The sequence below is a fragment of the Mastomys coucha genome, unplaced genomic scaffold, assembly GCF_008632895.1.
Source record: "Mastomys coucha isolate ucsf_1 unplaced genomic scaffold, UCSF_Mcou_1 pScaffold1, whole genome shotgun sequence".
In the NCBI taxonomy this organism is placed as follows: Eukaryota; Metazoa; Chordata; class Mammalia; order Rodentia; family Muridae; genus Mastomys; species Mastomys coucha.
In genome coordinates this window covers 28,911,247-28,930,633 of record NW_022196891.1, presented here as the reverse complement: position 1 = coordinate 28,930,633, position 19,387 = coordinate 28,911,247, and the positions used below count along the sequence as shown (strand labels likewise).

General features: G+C 43.8%; 1 protein-coding gene across 1 annotated transcript in view; it reads right to left on the bottom strand.

Moving 5' to 3' along the window:
* Positions 1–1,315: 1,315 nt before the first annotated feature.
* The window catches only part of Dstyk (dual serine/threonine and tyrosine protein kinase), a 51,442-nt gene continuing 33,370 nt past the window's right edge, over positions 1,316–19,387 (bottom strand). The window contains exons 3-13 of the mRNA XM_031382260.1: positions 18,450–19,113; positions 14,700–14,932; positions 13,673–13,756; positions 12,672–12,848; positions 12,126–12,255; positions 11,625–11,781; positions 11,104–11,236; positions 9,681–9,794; positions 8,363–8,477; positions 5,262–5,396; positions 1,316–4,898 (exon numbers count right to left, since the gene is read on the bottom strand). Coding sequence (XP_031238120.1) covers positions 4,711–4,898; positions 5,262–5,396; positions 8,363–8,477; positions 9,681–9,794; positions 11,104–11,236; positions 11,625–11,781; positions 12,126–12,255; positions 12,672–12,848; positions 13,673–13,756; positions 14,700–14,932; positions 18,450–19,113 — 2,130 coding nt within the window. The 3' untranslated portion in view covers positions 1,316–4,710. The remainder of the gene's footprint in view (positions 4,899–5,261; positions 5,397–8,362; positions 8,478–9,680; positions 9,795–11,103; positions 11,237–11,624; positions 11,782–12,125; positions 12,256–12,671; positions 12,849–13,672; positions 13,757–14,699; positions 14,933–18,449; positions 19,114–19,387) is intronic.

Here is a 19,387-nt window from a genome sequence, read left to right as displayed (position 1 = left end):
GCTATGTCCAGGGCTTTGAATACAAAATTTAAAGAAAAGCCTGATACTAAAAGGAATAAAGGGATGGTTGTTGTGATGATAAAAAGAGAAAGAGCTGTAAGAATATGTTCTGGCAGGGTGTGGTGGAAGGGGGTTGCCTCAGTGGGCCCATGCTGGGGCATCCCTTCCCATGGAGGGACCAGACACACACCGGTACAGTATAGAGTTTATTTAGGGCATGGGGAGGGGAGTTAAGAGGGTAGCAGATGCAGAGAAAGGCAGAGAGAAGGAGAGAGTAGAGAAGTAGGGGATGGCCATGACCACGTAGGGGGGGAGGGAATGGGGAGAGAGGGGGAAGAAAGGGTTAACAGGCAAGGTAGAGAAGCAGGAGTGAGAGAGGGGGGGGCAAGCAGCCCCTTTTATAAGGCCAGGCCTACCTGGCCATTGCCAGGTAACTATGGGGAGGAGCATACCTGGCTGCTCCCAGGTATCTGTGAGAGTGGAGTTTATACAGGATGCTAACAATGGTGACCAACGGTCAAGACCCCACCCAGCTAAGCACCCAACTTGTGAAAAGGAATGAAAGAAAAGCTCAAGCAGTGAAGGAAGCCATCAACAACAGAAAGCTGATACAGATGTAATAGAACAGGAGGCCAAGTTCAGCCCCATCAAGCAGCAGAACTTGGCAGCTTCCCTCATAGGATTCTGGCTTTAGAGTCAAAGGCACAAGGGCTATGGAATCTCCCTCCACAACTCAGGAAAACCACCGCAGCCAGGCACGTGCCAGGCATGAAGGCCCACAGAGACCATTCTGTAAAGCAGTTAAGATAAAATCTGGATTGTGTTGGAGACCCCAGGATGTTGGGGATGCCAGTCATGGGATACCTACCTAGGAAAGCTGCGGACCAGGTATGGAACCCGGTCAAGAGAGAAAAGTACCTTGCAGTCAATGAGGCTGAAAAGAGTTGGAGTACTTCAGCAGTCAGTCTCAACCTGGAAGGAGAACAGGCCATGGAGGGAGGCAGGGCTTGGGAGCATCCTATGAGGGGAGGGGAAGGGGACGCCAAAGAGTAACACTGGAACATGAATGTGGTCTTTATTATGCAGCACACCTGGTATCCACATCCTAACAATGTACAGAAGCCTCCACAGAACCTAGTGCAGCCATTCAGGGTATACTAAGACAAAACCTAGGGCTGCATCTCTCAAAAAAAAAAAAAAACCCAAAAACAAAACCAAAAACAAAACAACCAACCAAATAAAATGGTCCCACTGTAACAATGCCATGCATGGAAAGAGCCACACTGAGCAAGAAAGGAGGGTACAGAGGCTAAAATTGGGGTCGGGTAAATTTTTGTTATTGCACTTTATTCTATACACATAATATGTTACACTTTTCTATAACACTGTAATAAACATTAGTCCTTTAAAACAAATAAAAACATTAAAGACAAAAACAAACAAACAAACAAAAACCCAAGAAACAAACAAAAAAAAACCAAACCCAGAAAACAAAACCCAGCAGGCAATCCAGACTAATTTTCTTGTCAACTCTCTGGGCTACTTGGTCTCTCTGATGATGTCAGGTATTTATATATTCTCCACCACTATGACAATCACACTAGGTGCTAATAAAGCACATGAAGTTAAAAATAAAACTCTTTTAAGAACAACGGTACTACCTGAAACTTCTAAGGGAGTTTGTAGTACAGGTGTCTTTTACAGCCACTCCTTCCTGGTCCACTCCAATATTACACCAGCTTTCTCTCACATACCCCAACATTTAGAAAACTAAATCCTCATTTTCTTTTAAGGAATATGTGGACTGTTTGACCCAACAAATACAAAATGCTAGCTCTGAACATTTAAAGCAGCTCTTTCTTTGGGATGAACTCTACCAAGGCTGTTATTCATCCTGACAGACAGCCTTGGGAGGTCTCCCAGTATGCTAGATCAAACAGGGCGTCTCTCTAGAACAAGACCAAAGGGTGCCTCAGTGTCCTAAGTCTGAGTCACTCAGTTTACTGTACTCACCTATCCCCCGGGCTTCTCAGTGCTAAATAAGACAACAACAGCAATAAAGTGTCATGTAGTGCAGTTGTCACTGTGCAGCCTACTACCCCAGGCCACGGCTATCAGGAAAAATATTCCAACCCCGCTTTGACCTTTGTGCTTTTTTGTTTTGTTTTGTTTTGTTTTGTTTTGTTTTGTTTTGTTTGCTTGCTTGCTTGCTTGCTTTTTGGTACTAGACACTGAACCCAAGGCCATGTGCAGGCTAAGCACATTCTACCACTGAGCTACGCATACCCTGCGTGCTCCAAGCTGTTTTGACAGCTCAAGCAAAACTGCAGAACTGCATCTGGGGAGCTGACGGGGGCTCAGAGATTACCACCCACTCTCCTGCTCTGGCTGTGTTACAGCAGTGCGGCCTTTCTGTGGTTTTTCTTGAGCATTAGTGTTAACACTTAGAACTATGGCTGCCTAGCCCTGTCCCTTAAACTTGATCGAGTCAGAAGTGACTCTCTTTGGTCTGGCAACAACCAGGACGTCTTCCTGAGAACAGTGAGAGATTGCTCAGTCAGGAAGCCAGTCACCTGTGCCGCGGATGCAGCTCTTGGCACAGACGAGCCTTGCAGGGCCCAGACTCTGCCATCTGCCGGCATTTCTTCTGATTGCTCTGCAGAGAGGCCTGTCACTCCATTCCTAGGCAAAATGAATAGCCAGACTTTCAGCTCCCAAAGTGCAGGCAGGTGTCAGTGCTGGGCTGGAGTAAACTGCCCTTATGGAACTGTTTTGAAGGATGCCACTCAAAGGTAACTCTTCAGGCCACCCTTCTTCCTCCTTCAGCCCAGAGGTAAATCTTCAATCCCTGTATTACCCAAGTGCTGCCACACTTCTCTGACCACCTAGCGTCCTCCCAAGTGATATACAATACAGTACATTTCATGGCGTTTTATCGCTGAAATAATAATAGAGGCCAAAAACCATAGAATCCAAAAATAGCTTACAATGTTATAAAGTAAAATACACACAAATTAGACATAATGTATTCACATACTCAGCCCGCTGAGCATTGAAATACCAACACCAAATACCCCCAACGTGGCCTTTGGCTTGCCCAGACACTTTCAGGAATATCTTGGGCCTTTCTCGGATAATCTTTAATGAATGAACTATATAACTACTCCTCCTTTCCTTATAGCATTAGCCTCTCTGCTCCTCCCACTGGGCAAAAAATGATGGGAATTGGCTTTTTAAAATTAAAAGAAGGAATCTGTAATGACAGGAGACAGAAGAGATTCTGGATGAGGAGACTCCCACTTATGAGTCTGAGTATGGGCTAAGTGGTCCAAAGAATATTAGGAATATAGTTTTATACTGGGGCTATCACCTCTTTATTACAGCTAGACTGGATAACAAGGGTCAGTGGTCTCCTAGCTACATGAGACCTCAGGTTTCACACACCGCAGACCTAACTAGCTGGGGCAGCTAATTTCTTCTTTCTTAACTCCTTGGTTTCCTGTACATCCTACTGTCTCCAGAGGGCAATGTGTTAACCCTCAGAGTAGAGTAACTAAGTATAGTTGAGTGCTGTTAAAATTCTAAAAGCTAGACTAAGCATTTTGCCAAAATGAGCCAGAGCCAAGGAACCCAAAGACACTGGCCCGTCACTTTTCCATTACACTTTGCATGTAGAAAGTATTACATGGCATTTCTGAAGAGCTGTGAGTGTTTAGACCACCATGCTTAACTGCATAATTATCAAAGTTCATGGTGCCAAGTGTTCAAAGTGAACTTTACAAGCTATATGAAGCTGGAGCATAGCTCATGGGAGAGTGCTTCCCAGCAATGGCTGAGCAGTGGGATCGATCCCAGCACGGAAGAAAAAAGCAGTGAGTTATAGAGTTAGAAGCTGTGCGTGGTAGCACATGCCTATAATCCCAGTACTATGGAGGCTGAGGCATAAGGGTGGACTTTTAAGGCTAGCCTGGGCTACATCTCATTAAAAACAACAAAATTATAGTCTATTTCTGATTAGATTCTCAAGTCCAAGTACCATATTATCTGGTGTATTCCCTTCTTTTTGAGGAAAAAGAAGGGTAGTAGGTGGGGAAAGACATAAGAATCAAACAGATTCTGTTCTGGGTTAGCTCTGCCCCACAGAAACCAGGGCTCCCTGGCCCTGGAAATGTAAACATACTGGGTTGTGGAGACAGACAGCTTCACGTCCAGCTGCCTCCTGGGTCTTAGACTGTAACAACCTGAGATCCTGGCTATAAGGACCAAGAACCAGACAACCACAAGGTCTCTCTGGCTCAGTTGGTTTGGTTTTTGCCTTTATGACCATCCGATCCAGAACTAAGGTCATGTTTCTAAGTGGTCTCTACCGCTGGCCTGATGCCCTGCACTGCAGGCCTCTCTTGTAGAGACACACAGTGAGCAGACAGTGGTAACAGTTGCCTCCTTTTCAGTTCTGAGGCCAGAACATCACATTCTTCAGCTTTTACACATCTGAGACAGTCTTCTGCCAAAGAGGCAGTGTAAGGCAGTGTGAATACTAAAGCAGCCACTGACCTCACCGCCCAGGAGCCATCCTACCCAAGAAGGCCTCAAGTTGCCAACAAGCACCAGTTCCCTTGGAAGCTCCCTTAATGAACAAATGACAAATTCTCCCCATGGCCAAAAGGTGAGAGGGAAGGAAGGAGCAGTGGAAGAGAAAGGGTTTTGTCTTCAAGTAGAATCATCTAGCCCTCTGTTTGGTCGTTCAGAACTGCACTTGCAGAGCCGGTCCATAATGCTTCGAAGCATAGGCTGGACGATGCCCAAGAGAGGCCTCTTAGAGGGGTCGCCATCCCAGCAGGCCTCCATCAACTGCCAGCACTCCTCATCAAACACTGGAAGACGCTCTGGACGGGTCCCTGGAGAGAAGAGCAAGGAAGTGAAGCCAGTCTGGGAGAGCAAAGGGTCTGGGTTTCCCCCGCAGACACCTCAGCTATAATGCTGCCTCAGCTGAAATGCCACCTCAGCTATAATGCAACAGGAATGGTGGACACTGGGACACATTGGCTTAGAAAACTGAACACTAAAAATTGTAGCAAACAATATTTTTGAGATAGTTTGGTATAGTGCTGCCAATAGCAAAGGTCTGGTTTATAGTGCCCTTTCAGCATTTTCTAATGGTCTGTCTGATGTGGCCATGCTGTGGAGTGGCCAGAAGATGAGGGTGCCCTGCGGTGGTGCCCAGGCTGTCTGTTCTCGCAAAGTGGTTTGCTGAGTCTTACCTCTGCGCACATTATTCCAGAGATGGTCTTTGCTAGCACACCTCTCAAATGCCTCAGGGAGCTTGATAGAGCCGGAGCAGATATACCAGAAAAGGATCCCAAAAGCATAGACGTCCACAGAATTATCATACTTTCCTACAGTAAAGACACATGAGCAACAGTGAGCCACCATCTTGCTTCTATGGGTCCTTATACAATTTTGAAAAACTTTTAATATCTACTGTTCTTCACAACCTGCCTGGAAGGCAGGATACACCTGGAGTGCCCATTTTATAATATGGAAAGCTAGATGCTAAGACAACCAAGATGAAAATTTGTCCAAACAGAAGGAAAATCAGGCCATTCATTTTATTGGGACAGTCTGCAAGATCAATTCTATAAGGGGCCATATTAGAGAACTATGGGTGGGACCCAGAAAGTAAAGATTATAAAGACTGGCAGGTGTGGTGGTGCATGCCTGTAATCCTAGCAGTCAAGAGATGGAGGCAGAAGTATCATTTAAGGCCAGTTTAGGATACACAGGAAAGTCCCATATCTCTCATACAAAGATCTTAAAAGCAGAGAAGAGTCTAGAGTTGGTGGGTAGCAGAGGTCTTAGCAGGGACAGAAAGGAGAACAACATATTGTAGAAATATTTTTTTTGTTTTGTTTTGTTTTGTTTCAAGACAAGGTTTCTCTGAATAGCCCTGGCTGTCCTGGAACTCACTCTGTAGACCAGGCTGGCCTCGAACTCAGAAATCTGCCTGTCTCTGCCTCCCAAGTGCTGGGATTAAAGGTATGTGCCACCACCGCCCAGCATATTGTAGAAATATTATTCTGACAGCAATAGCATAGACAAAAGCTAGAGGAATTTAAATAAACAAGCAGAACAAAGTAAGCTTAGGAAATGAACAGCTTTCCGATTTGGCTCTAATGAGGGTCAGGCAACAGCTTTGTACTAATCCTTAGTCCTTCTGCTTATTGAACAATGAAAAGTCAGGTGACAACTTCTATGAAATGAATGAAATTCATAGGCTAGAGATGGCTCAGTAGTTTAGAGCACCTGGAGCTCTCACAGAGGTCCAGGATTTGATTCCCAGCATCCACATGGCTCACAGACACTAGCAACTCCAGTTGCAGAGGATTCAATAACCTCTTTTGACCTTCAGCACCATGCACATTTGTGGTATACACACATACATGCAGGTAAAATATTCATACACATAAATAAAATAAATCTTACAAAAAGCACAGCAGTTGAAATGCATTGCAAATTTTTCCTCATGTCAACACTAGTGACTGGCCTGTGGCTTCCTCCTATCTTCCCTGGCATAGGGCTGTCACTCTCCCCCCCCACTATGGCTCAGTTTCAGTCTTCCATACCAGCCATTCTTCTCTATTCATTACCCACATCAAGGCAGTGAAAGAAAAAGAGCTTTCCCATTGTCCTCCAACTTCGCCTCGGATCTGGAGCCTTGTTTATTTCAGCTGTGTACAAACCTTCACTTAGCTAGTCACCCCATGATGCTTCTCCCTCGTATCCCCTTTACCAGTGGCTGCAAAGCTGGCCCAGGCATATGTACTTTGCCACCCTCCCCTGTTTAAAAGCTCAGCACCTCCTCACTTGCACAAGACCCCTAACCCACCACAAGGTTTTCAATCTCTGGATTCCTCCTGCTTTATCTTACACTGTTTGTTGTTTTGCAATTTCCCTTAGTATTTCCCCTTCTTCAGCCTTCAGATATTTCTGCTCTCATGATACATGGTTGGACCGCAGAGAAAGGAAAGCCTAGATCCAAATCACAGGTGCACTGCCTTCTACCTCAGTGTTTTGGGAGTCAATTGCTTCATCAATCTGGCCCCAATTTTATCTACTAATCAGATATAAAAATATAGCAACACAATCAAGATTGCTGTAAAAAATTAAGTATAGTGAGAATTCTGAAATTTTGGTTTTTGGGTTTTTTTTTTTAAAAAAAAGATTTATTTATGTATGAATGCTCTCTCTGCATGTACACCTGCATTACAGATGGTTATGAGCCATCATGTGTTGCTGGGAATTGAACTCCAGACCTCTGGAAGAGTAGACAGTGCTCTTATAACCACTGAGCTATCTTTCCAGCCCAAGAATTTTTTTTTTTTGAAAAACACAAATATTTTAAGAATGTGCTTTCATTTTAGTCCCAGGTTATGGATATGGGCTGCTTTGTACTATTCAAAGCAGCTGACTATGATTTGCTTTGTGCTCTAGCAGAGGCATGGTTTTGCCAGCTGCAGATAGTTTCAACAATTACGCGATATTTGAGATCCTGGGGACTTTACAGAGGGTGTATAAATGCTAGGGCCCGCTGAGAGACAAGGTTGGTGGCTGTTAGTCGTTCATAGGGATTGGCTGTAGTTTGTTAGTAGTTGAGCTCAAAGAGACAAAAGGAAAGAAATTACATTCAGGGATCTCTCCTCCTTTCGCTCTTATCTAGTGACAGGGGGTGAAACCAGGGGGCTAAGGAGTGGGATAATGGAGAATCCATAAAGTAGCAAAGACCAGCTACAATTAAGTAAGGCAGGCTCACCAGAAATGAGCCATCCTGCCTACTGCAGAGTGTACATTTAAACCAGAGTTCCCGTTCCACTCCCAATCTTCCAGACAGGCCTCTAGTGTTACCCCAAATCTCACTTCTACCATAAAATCGTCCAGTATTTCAACCTTAACTTGTTCTTTCACTCTGCATCAACAGTACATAACACTGGTAACTTATCATTTAGTGCTGCTTTACAGCACTTCCAAATTATTTTACCTCTCCATATACCTCCTTAAGAGAAGTTCTTAAATGACAGGTTCCATCATTTAGAAGTTATTCAGCCGAGACTCTGTGATTAAGTAAGTGCTAAGTATGACAGATAGAGTGCTAATGACCCAGAGACATGTCCAGAATACTTGCTAACTCCCACTCACATTCACACTTTTCTTTCTTTCTTCTGTCCCTCTTTACTCTCCCTCTGTTCTGGTTTCTTCACTGTTGGACCTGCCAGCAGTACTTGCACTCATTACTTCCCCTGAGGGGGAAGCACTCCACAGCAGACTGCTGGAGTCTGCCAAACCCATTCTTTCCCTCGAGCCTTACCTGTGAAAAGTTCAGGGGCCATGTGGATTGGGGTCCCCACAATGCTGCCTGACATCATAGCTTCAGGTTTGCAGAATCCTAAGTCGGTGATCTTGGCACGGTTTTGTTTGTCCAGCTGCCAAAAACAGCGGGTCAGAGTCACCTTTTGTCTGCACACCCAGCCTCAAAGCAGTCCTTAGAAAGTCCTGCCTCCAACCTCACCATCCCACACTCTCTCCTGTCACTGTCCTCTTCCCCATACTGTCAACAACCTGATGGCAGGTTGTTTCTTTCTCTTTATGTCCCTGACATATACTGGGATCACTATAGTCTTAGAAGAGTGAGTAACGAAGGCCTGTAAATGAGGAAAACATGTTGGTACCTGACTTCCCTTTTCATCAGCCAAAGCAGCTCTTTAATTCTTAAAGCTCTAATAAAGGGCTAAGGTATGGGAGACCTAGACCAGCATATAAGACCTTGGCTCTACTCTAGTGCAGGAGAAAGAATAACAATGATATAAAAATAAACATGCAAAAATCGATCCTAGAGAATAAAAGTGCCCCTTCTGGTTCCTGATGGTCTATTATCTCTTTCTATCTACAATTTCCAGGCTATCTTTCTCTCCCCCAAACTGCAACTTCATGTCATACTGGAAGGCATTTTTTCCTAAATTATTACATTTTATTTATTTACTTTGTATGTGTGTAGGTCAGAGGATAATTTGTAGGAATCTGTTCTCTCCCTCCACTATATAATAACAGGTACCATAGCCTGTTATGCTACCATAGTTGAGCCATGTCACTGACCCTAATAGATGTTTTTAAGAGGACTCTGTCAAGCGCTCCTCGATGACTTATGTGCTGTGACCTTGTAAGGTGCACTCATGCCTGTCAGCTCTCATACAGCACCTCTAATAAAGCACTACATAGTGAGACTCCTGGATCCACAAAAACACCAGTGACACAAGACCAACAAAAGGGCAAAGATTAGTCTATACTAAAAAAGGTGGAAATAGCATGATAACAAAATATACTGTAGAATCCTTGGATTAGATCCTAGATAAGAAAAACAACAACAACAAAATACCAAACAGACCATATTTGGAGCAACTAGATATAACAGAGTATATGTTGCTAACACTACTAGATCAGTGTGAGACTTGAGTGTGGTAATGGAAGTCTAATTAATGTAGGAGACTCTTCCTTCTTAGGAGAAATTCACTGACATATTTACCTTCACATGATGCACGAAAATAAACAGAAACTATGACTGAGTGGGCCCCCTTACAGGAACACAGGATACAAGGCAGGAACTCCTCTCTGAATATAGCTCATCTTACCAGCACATTTTTCAGTTTGATATCCCGATGAACAAGCCCCTGGCTGTGCAGAAAGCGGATCCCCTCGACCACATCCAGAGCTATCTGCAAACGTGTCTCCAGGGTGAGCCCAGCCTGGAAAGACAAGAGAGCCGGATGTCCTAAGCCACCCAACTCCTTAATCCAGCAGAGACTTCAGTTGTGAGCAACTAAATGACTTGTGGTGGCACTGACGGGGAGAGCATGCTGCACAGGACACAGAGCTGAGGCAGCCCTTGGCAGGCTGCAGTGTCAGCAGGACCAGACCCGAGCAGAAGAGGTTCAAGGACTAACACATCTCACTCCAGCATCAGAGCAACCGGGCACAGCCTCGTGAGAGATTTGCTTTCATGGCTTTTACCGGCTTGGGCAGCCCAGGTTTGTGTTTACAGGTTCCATTCTAAAGTCATTCTGGTTACTTAAGGGTCTTTGGGATTCTGAAAAATGTCCTATTAATTTCTTCCAAAAACTCAAATGGGATTTTCTAGCCCACTTACAGAAAAACCACAAGGGTTCCTGAAATAAAGAGGGAACTACTTGGAGTCTCTTTTTCATGTCACTAATTGTGACTCCTGGAAACATTTCTAAGGTTTTTTCTACCTTACTTCTGAAAGTCTCCATGTAAGCTCATACAGGTGAGGCCGGACACTCCAAGGTCAGTCTCTCTCTCTCTCTCTCTCTCTCTCTCTTTCTCCTCCTACTCAGTTCTAATGCAGGGACAGACAAGAGAAGTCAAACTCCCTAATGGGGACTTTTTTTTTTTTGTTTAGATGCTAGTTTAAACTCAGTAGTCAACTGAGAGTTCCACCTTTCCTCAAACAAAATTCTTCAGTGGCATACCCCAATTTATTTTTAAAAATCAAGATCACATAACAAGATCTAATAAATGACTTTGTGCCTGCCCTTCCTGCACCCCCCTCTTTCTTTCTTTCTCTCTTCTCTTTCTTTCTCTCTCTCTGTGCCTCTGTTTCTGGTGATATGGGGTCTGAACTCAAGACCACACATGCCAAGCAAGTTCACTTGTCACTAAGCTACATCTCCGGTCCCATATAAGTGACTTCACTTTAAATCTTACTGGAACTTGTGTTAAATGTTTGGAATGCGGCATCTATATCTAACTCCATCTGAATTGCTTTTAAATTTTTAAATGTTGTGCATGTTGTGTTATGGATGGTGTGTGTTCACTTATGTGGGTATGGAATCTCTCCAGATTTATTATAAAGATATGTATAGTATCTATGTAGTATATATAGATACTATATATGCATACATATAACGCAGTAAAGCCAGATTACTCCAATTTCTGTGAAAGTGAGAAGTTCTGAATAAACAGGAAGGGATGAAGTGCAGGAAGGAAGGTTAAGCCCAGCTCTAGCTGTCCCTTGTCCCTGGCTGCCTCCGTTACCTTCAGCCCTGTGTAGAGGTCCCGGTGCAGCCGCTCCATAATGAGCAGCACAGCAACACTGGAGCCGCCACCGTAGTTGTAGTCAATGACGGAGCCATGGAGATCTACCAGCCGCTCGTGCTTTGGCAAAGACCTATAAGAAAAAGAGGTTTTGGCAACTACACTTTGGCTCTAATTCTGCATGAGATACCAGGATGTAGAAAGAAAGACTCTCAGGTCCACACTTAGTCCAACTCCAGACAGAGAGAAAGGAGAACTGCTTCTCCACTAAGGCTAAAAAGCCCAGGACTGTCGATACTGACAGTCCTTGTGACTACGAAAGAAAACAGCATGAACAGTTGAGAATTGAGATGGGAAAGACTAAGGAAAGAGCATGTCTGGGCCAGGTCACTAGGTAAGTAGAACAATTTTGGAATCTGCGTATAGAGGGATAGGATGCCGCAGCCTGTGGTAGGAAACTTATCCCAACCTCTTAGCTTCTCTGGGTGTTCCCCAGAGAGACTAATGAAACCAAGGCCTACCTCATGTAGTGAAACTCCAATGCCAGATCGTTCCAGTGCTTCTCATCTGGAGGAACAACTGACTTGAGGGCACAAGGGAAGTGTCCCCCCCAGTTGTCACACAGGTACACCACACCATATTGGCCCCGGCCTAGTTCCTGCCCTAATTTAGGTTTACCTATAAGATATAAAGACAGGTGGAATAAGGAATTACCAAGTATTCTCTTTAAATTCTTAGATGCAGCCCTGCCTAGAGGCCAGAAGTTATATTCATGCAGTCATGCAATAGAAAGAAATTCAAATGTATTCTAACTGAGTTGGATGACTTTGAATAAACTTTGATCATGTTGTTCATATTACATAAGCAGCAGAACCAAACAGGAATTCAAAAATATCACTAAGTGCTAAGACAGCTTCCCAAGGAAGCAGTAGCCAGAGACACTGGGATTCTTGGAGGCCCAGGCATAAAAATGCCAGAGGATCCTGAACTTCCAATCTACTTGGAAAGAAACAAGAACTCACGGTGAAGCAAGACATCCTGTAAAGACCGGCTCTCTAGTGAAAGGCGGGCCAGACGGGGGGCGTGATCTTTTCGAACCTTTAGCCACAGATCTTCAGTTTTCTCCAGACGGCCAGAATGGCCAGCTTCCAGCTAGGAGGGAAACAGAAAAAGACAACATAAGAGTTTTCAAGCCCCTCACCTCAGCTTCCCCACCCGTTACCTAGAAATAATAGTATCTCTGTCATGATGACAACTGTGAGAACTGAATACGTGACATGTTTAGGACAATGATGGTGAGTCGTCGATAGCCATGCTCTTCTTAGATACCTAACACATGCATTCATTCTCTCCCACCTCCCTTACACACATGTGGGGCACATAACTGTGAACCAGAACTACTGTATAAACGTATATAAAGTGTGTATTCCTCCACACTCCTTCTCACTCACCTATATGGACAAAAAGTAACTGTACTAATTTTTTGAAACTGTAAGGATAGCAGAGAGTGCACTATTTCTCTCTAGAGGAGGCTCTGTTCCAGCTTTTGCTCCTTCCCACATACGCACCTGCCTCAAGGAGGCTGCAAAAGCCTCGTGAGAACTATTGAGCCGAGTGCGGAACTGGCTGCAAATGCTCTTGGCCAACTTGGAGGCGCTGAGGCTGTCGATGGCTTCCTGAGCCACCTTCCTCTTCCACTCTAGAGTGATGGTGGGTGGGTTCACCCATGTGATACGCTGGATGATCTGCCAAGGTGAGGACAGTGAGATCATTGAAGGAAGGAGAAGGTGCCCCCAGGCAGCTCCAACGATGCCCTTGTCTGCATTCTCTCTCACCAGGAGTAGCTCGAACTCAGGAGCTTATGAAATCCAACCTCAACTCTAACGCTGCCTACCTCAAACCCAGGGCTCAGCCAGAGGTAGGCACAGAATAGTAAGCCTGATCTAAATGCCCACAGCCCTCAACGTATTCTATTCAGGGACAGGATCCACACTCTTGGCCACTAACAACATCTAGTTTTTTGTATATTTGTTTTGTTTCAGACAGGGTCTCTCTCTACAGAGCTCTGGCTATCCTGGAACTTTCTATGTAGACCAGGTTGGCCTTGAACTCACAGAGATCTGCCTGCCTCTGCCTCCTCAGTGCTGGAATTAAAGATGTCTGCCACCATCATTGACTCAGTGTAGAGATTTTTGTTGTTTGTTTACTTGTGCACTCTTGTGGTACTGGGGAATCGAACCTATGGCCTTGCATTTGTGAAGGAAACCATCTACCACCAAGCTACAGCCCCAGCCCCAACAATACCCAGTTTTGAGGAAACATTCAGGCTGAATAAAAGACAGATGAAGAAACCTAATGATGTAGAATTTTGTGGCTTCATCAAGTGTTATATAAAGAGTTAAAGGAACATTGGTAGTAATTAATGAAGACTAGGCATGTAACAGAGAGAGAAACCAGAGTAAGGGCCACCCTACTTTAACAGCATGTTCGAAGACTCTGTTCTATTGGAGAGTCTACAATGTAAGTGAGCCAAACATGGACTGAAATGACTCCTCTGGGGCACACTCACCTGCTTGATTTGTTCCCAAAGCATCCGTGTAACTGAGGACCCCGAGTGAAAAGTGACTTCAACATGGTAAGCGGCGTTCAAGATCTGAAAGAGAGCACATGAAGGAGCATATGCAGACAGCCATTTCTGGACAATTGCGAGAACAAATCCAAATTAGGTGTGGCAGTGCACATCTTTAATCACTGCAGGCTAAGGCCAGTCTGTTCTATATAGCAAGTTCCCAGCCAGCCAGATCCACAGAGTGAAACCCTGTCTCAAAAAACAAAAACAAAGAACCACAATCTAACCAGACACAGCACATATCAGTAATTCCATCACTTCAGAGGTGGAAGCAGGAGAATTAGTTCAAGTCCAGCCCTAGACAAAACAGCAAGTTCAAGGCTAGCCCAGTCTTGGCTACCATTGCCTTATTCCTCCCTTCTGCCTGCTCAAACAAAGAATTACAAAGCAGTCCAAACATTTCCAAATTTATTCCAGATTTATTAATATAATAAATACATGCACACATGCACACACACACATATATAAATAAAATCAACCCAAGTTCATCACTCCATTTTGTGACTAAAAAGGATCTTTTACTTTCTATTCATTTTTTTTAAAGATTTATTTATTTATTTATTTTATGTGTATGGGCATACTGTAGCTGTACAGATGGCGGCTAGCTCCGGCGCTTGGCCCCGTTTGCTTATATTATACAGTGGGCGTCAGTGGGCGTCAATCTCATTACGGGTGGTTGTGAGCCACCATGTGGTTGCTGGAATCCGAACTCAGGACCTTCGGAAGAGCAGTCAGTGCTCTTACCCGCTGAGCCATCTCGCCAGCTCCCTTTCTATTCACTTTTGTCATCTATAAGTTTACAATTTATTAGCACCTCCCCTAGGCAGTAGCCATGTAGTAGGAAAACAAAAGTTTTAACTAGACTGTCTCAAAGGGAAATCCTTGGCTAATTTGAGGTTGGGCTTATCTGTGAATTGTCCCAGATGTTACCTGTGACACAGTGTCTTAGCAACCACTCTTTTCACACCTGTTTGAGATAATTGCTGGTAATATGAACGGAGACATCTTGTGATTTTTCAAGGCTCTGTAGACACCGCTCTAGGGTCCCGACAAAGCTTTCCCGCAGGTAGTCTACCGAGCTGATCAGCTTGTTGGCCACCGCCTGATTAAGCCTGGAGATGATGAGCTCCTGGATCTGCCGGATGCAGGCTTTGATCTCTCTGGTCCCAACTGGTTCTCCGTTCTCAGGGACAATGACATCTACAGAGGCAGAAACTATGCTAGTTAGCTGTGAAAGAAAGGGGCAGACATGCTGAATAAGGGCACCTCCCAAGTTATCTCCAGGGACCTACCATGACGGTTGGCTATGAAAAGATATGGCTGGTTGTCAAATTCTGAATCTTAGGATGATCAAGGGCCAGGCAACGTTCAGCTACTTAAATAAGATCCTAAAAATGAGCAGTTATATCTAAAACAAGTCTGTTGACCTTATTAGCTTTTAGGTCATAGTTCCAGGAGGGGAAGAACACCATCCCCTTAGTGGAAACTATTGGAAAGGCACAATAGCAAGCATTATATAGTAGTATAACTTCATATTTACAATACCTTTAGAGGTGGATAGTAATGGATCTAGTCTATACACCAGGAAACAGCCTCGGGGATAAGACAAGGTGGGCACTGGGACAGAAGATGTGCAGTCAGGAAGTAAATACAGCTAGAATTTAAGCAAAAATCTCACTGCTTCCAAATTTGGGATCTTCGTTAAATTTCACACTGCTGGCATATTAAACCAACAAACAATTACAACTATGTACAGTCTCTAAATAGCTATGGCTCTGGAAATTCTTTTTCTAGAACTCTGACCTCAAAAATCTCAGACTGTGTGCACAATGGTACCAATTCAGTTATTTGTAACAACAAAAAGAAAATCACCAAAGATCTAAATATTTATCAATAGGTTGAAAGGTATGTCCATTAGGAGACATATTTAAATACACATTTGCAAAAAAATATATATAAGATTTTACCTTATGGGGGAAGTGCAGCTCAGGGGTAGTGTGCTTGCCTAGTGTGCATAAGCCCTGAGCTCAATTCCCACTACTATAAAACAAGAAAAGAAGATTTTGACATGTAACTCCCTACATAGCCCAGGCTGACCTCAAACTTACGATTCTTCTGCCTCTGTCTCCTGAGATCTGGGAATACAGGCATATGCCACCACACCTAGATTAAAACATAGATATTTCTAAAGTATGCTACCCAGCATTCATGCATGACCTTTATTTACAAAGACAAATAATAATAGAAATATGGTTCTACCAGATTATGTGCAAGCTCTCTTTTAAATCAATTACTGCTTCAAAGGTAACCCAAAAGGACTCAGAACAAGACAAGAATCAGATATTAAATTACACCTAATATGTAGCTATCTAAGTGTAGAGCCACAAACCTGCAGTGCAGGCAGCAGTCAGACATTTGATCTGCTTGCTCCAGTTTCTCCCTTAGCTGTTTAAGCTAAACATTGTATCAAAGGCACTAAGCTTGGCATGCCTGCCACAGGACAACACAACATTACACTGTCTACTGACCCTGCCTATCATCATGTGGTAAGACGCCAGCACAGATGCTCCAGGGTACTTAGTGACATGTTAGAGGACTTCCTAGAACTTCCTAATAATGAGCTTTCCTCAGCCACTAAAGATTTATTTTCATTTTTACTAAGAAAGGAGAGAAGAAAGGGAAGAAGGAGGGAGAGAGGGAAGAAGAAGGAGGGTCTTTGGTTTTTTTGCTGCAAGGTATAAAATGATGAATAACCCCAAGTTCATATTCTCTAACTCTGGCCTTTCAGAACACAACACTAAAAGAAAGTGAGAGATGAACTGGTTATACTAGTTATAGGAACAGGAAGCCAATAAAGATGAAGTAGAGACGGAAAAGAAACAAGTCAGGTAGATTGATTAGGTCAAAACACTTTATAGAAGTCAGACTAGAGCCAGGAGTGGTTGTTTGTTTGTTTGTTTGTTTTTGGTTTTTTCGAGACAGGGTTTCTCTGTGTAGCCCAGGCTGTCCTGGAACTCACTCTGTAGACCAGGCTGGCCTCGAACTCAGAAATCTGCCTGCCTCTGCCCCCTAAGTGCTGGGATTAAAGGTGTGCACCACCACTGCCCGGTGCCAGAAGTGTTTTGAATGCTTATATACCAACACTCAAAGAGGCTGAGACAAGTGGACTGTAAGTTCAAAGGCAGACTGGGTTATACAGTAAAATTCTGTCTCACAAAATGTACAGGAAACACAAGTATGGGCAGATATAAAATTGCAGAGGACACATGGGTTCTTGGCAACTAGTTAGACAGGAAAATTCAAGAGAGAAGACAAGAAGAATATGCTGAGGCGTACAAGTTGGGTACCAGGAAGAAGGGGCATAGTACCTAAGAACAGAGGTCCTCAACCTTCCTAATGCCGTGACCCTTAAGTACAGTTCCTCACATTGTGGTGACCCTCAACCATTAACTTATTTTATTGCTACTTCATATCTGTAATTTTGCTACTTTTATGAATTGCAATATAAGTATCTGATATTTATGTGGTCTTAGGTCACTCAAAAGGGTTGTGACCCACGTGTTGAAAACAGCTGGTTTAAGCAGTTTAACACTGCTTAACACTGACCTATAAAATATGGGCTCAAGGGTTGGGTATGGTGGCACTTTCCTTTAATCCCATTACTTAGGAAGCTGAGGCAGGCTGATCTTTCTGAGTTTAAGACCAGCCTGGTCCACATAGTGAGTCTACTAATTCTTGAGTTCATATATATATAAGTGTGTGTATGTATGCATGTATGTATGTATGTATGTATATATACATATGTAATAATATGTATATATAATATATATAATATATACATATATATTTTCATATATGCGCTCAAGAATTAGACTATCTCAGTTCATATCCTGCCTCTGCTATAACTGTGGGACCTTGAGTAAATCGCTTAACCTTTGAAGCCTTTCATTCCTCGTCTAAACAATGAAAATAAGCAGACTCCTTGAAGTAAAACAAAGCACTGACAAAGTCTAGATTGGTCTATCATGGTTTTGAGCACCCCGAGAAGATATGGATATGTGCTCGTGACTAAAAGTCTGAAGTGTCATTTTAATTACTGTAAGGTAGACCTCGTGCATGGGGACTGAAACAGTTGTTCGCACAAAAGCCAGCAGCATCAAATCTTCAGACACCAAAGCCCTGACTAATGGTTTCCCGGTTTGGTTAGTAGTCAGACACCAAAGCCCTGACTAATGGTCCCCGGTTTGGTTAGTAGTCATTTGTGAAGAGTGAGACTGCCAGGAAAGCTAACCATGCTTTGGGAAACTTTCCTGAGCTGGGTTTCAGGAGCAGCCTGAAGATAAAAATAAGACCATAAGACTTTTAAAAGCAACACAGTAAGGCCTGGGCCGTACCAACAGAGCAAAGGTCAAGTAGTACAAAGCTCTTCTCAGGAAGGCAGGGATACAGGCAGGCAGTGGAGAGTGGACAGCTAGAAGGATGAATTTACCAAAAGCTAAGCTAATGGCCCAGGAAGGAAGGAAAGTGAATCTTTTTTTTTTTTTTTTTTTTTTTAGGAAAGTGAATCTTAAGATCTATGAAAGTAAAAGAGGCCGTCTCACCTAAGTGACTGATGGTGCCTTCCTTCTGGACTTGAAGGATCAGTGCTTTCAACTTCTAGCCCAAAGAACCAGAGAGCTCTGGGGTCCCAGCGCTCCAGAAGCTCACTGGTGCCTACCTTTAAACTCCATGTTGGCAGCATCATCCAGAAGTTCCTCTTTCATAGTGTTAAGTGTCTCAACAATCATATCCTTCATTTCCTCTTGCTTTCGGTTGGCAATGTTCATTAATGATTCATACAGTTCATTCTCCTTTTTTCTAGTATACTCTAGGCGTTTGGGAGTGATCTGCAGGTCCCGCTGCATGTCAAAAGCCTGGTTAATAAAGATGTCAAGGCAGTGGCTGTGCACCACATTCAGGGCCTTGGCGGCATCCACTAGGCGGTTCTGTAACAGCTGGTGAGAAAATGTACTCAACTGTCTCAGCTTCTCACTTTGCTCCACCAACATGCTCTGAGCTTTACAGTCCTGGTCAGAGGCTACACAGTTCCTGTGACTGCTGCTCAGATAGCCCAGGTCCATCAGCTGTCCAGACAGTGGTGATCTTTCACTCTCTGCTCTCCCACTGGAAGAGTTAATTATCTCCAGCTTGGGTACTTTGAAAAAGAAGACGGGAAGAGAGAAATACTTTCTCATTTCCTGAAGCTCTTGCTCATCCCTCTCAGAAAGTTCATCTTTGTGAAGTGCATAGGTTATCACAGGCAAGAAATCATTCGCCAAGTCACTTAGAACATCTACTGAAGGCCGGTGGCTGTGGCATGGTGCCACCACAATGTCCACTTCCTAGAAGGAGAAGGGGTCAGATCAGCACTTCATGGTCAGAACCCATCTTTGCCTTCCTTAAGTCTCACCTACATTGAGACCAAAATCCAGATGCATAATGGAGCAACTTGACTTTAGCATACCCCAGTCACTTGTCTACCTCCTTCCTTGGTTCCCAATACTCACTTCTGTGACATACAAAGGCAAGCATTCATCTAGATATCAAAAAAAAAAAATCAGTACAAAGGATTATAGTCCCTTCAGCCATTACAGATGAAAAGAATCCCTGCCTGTC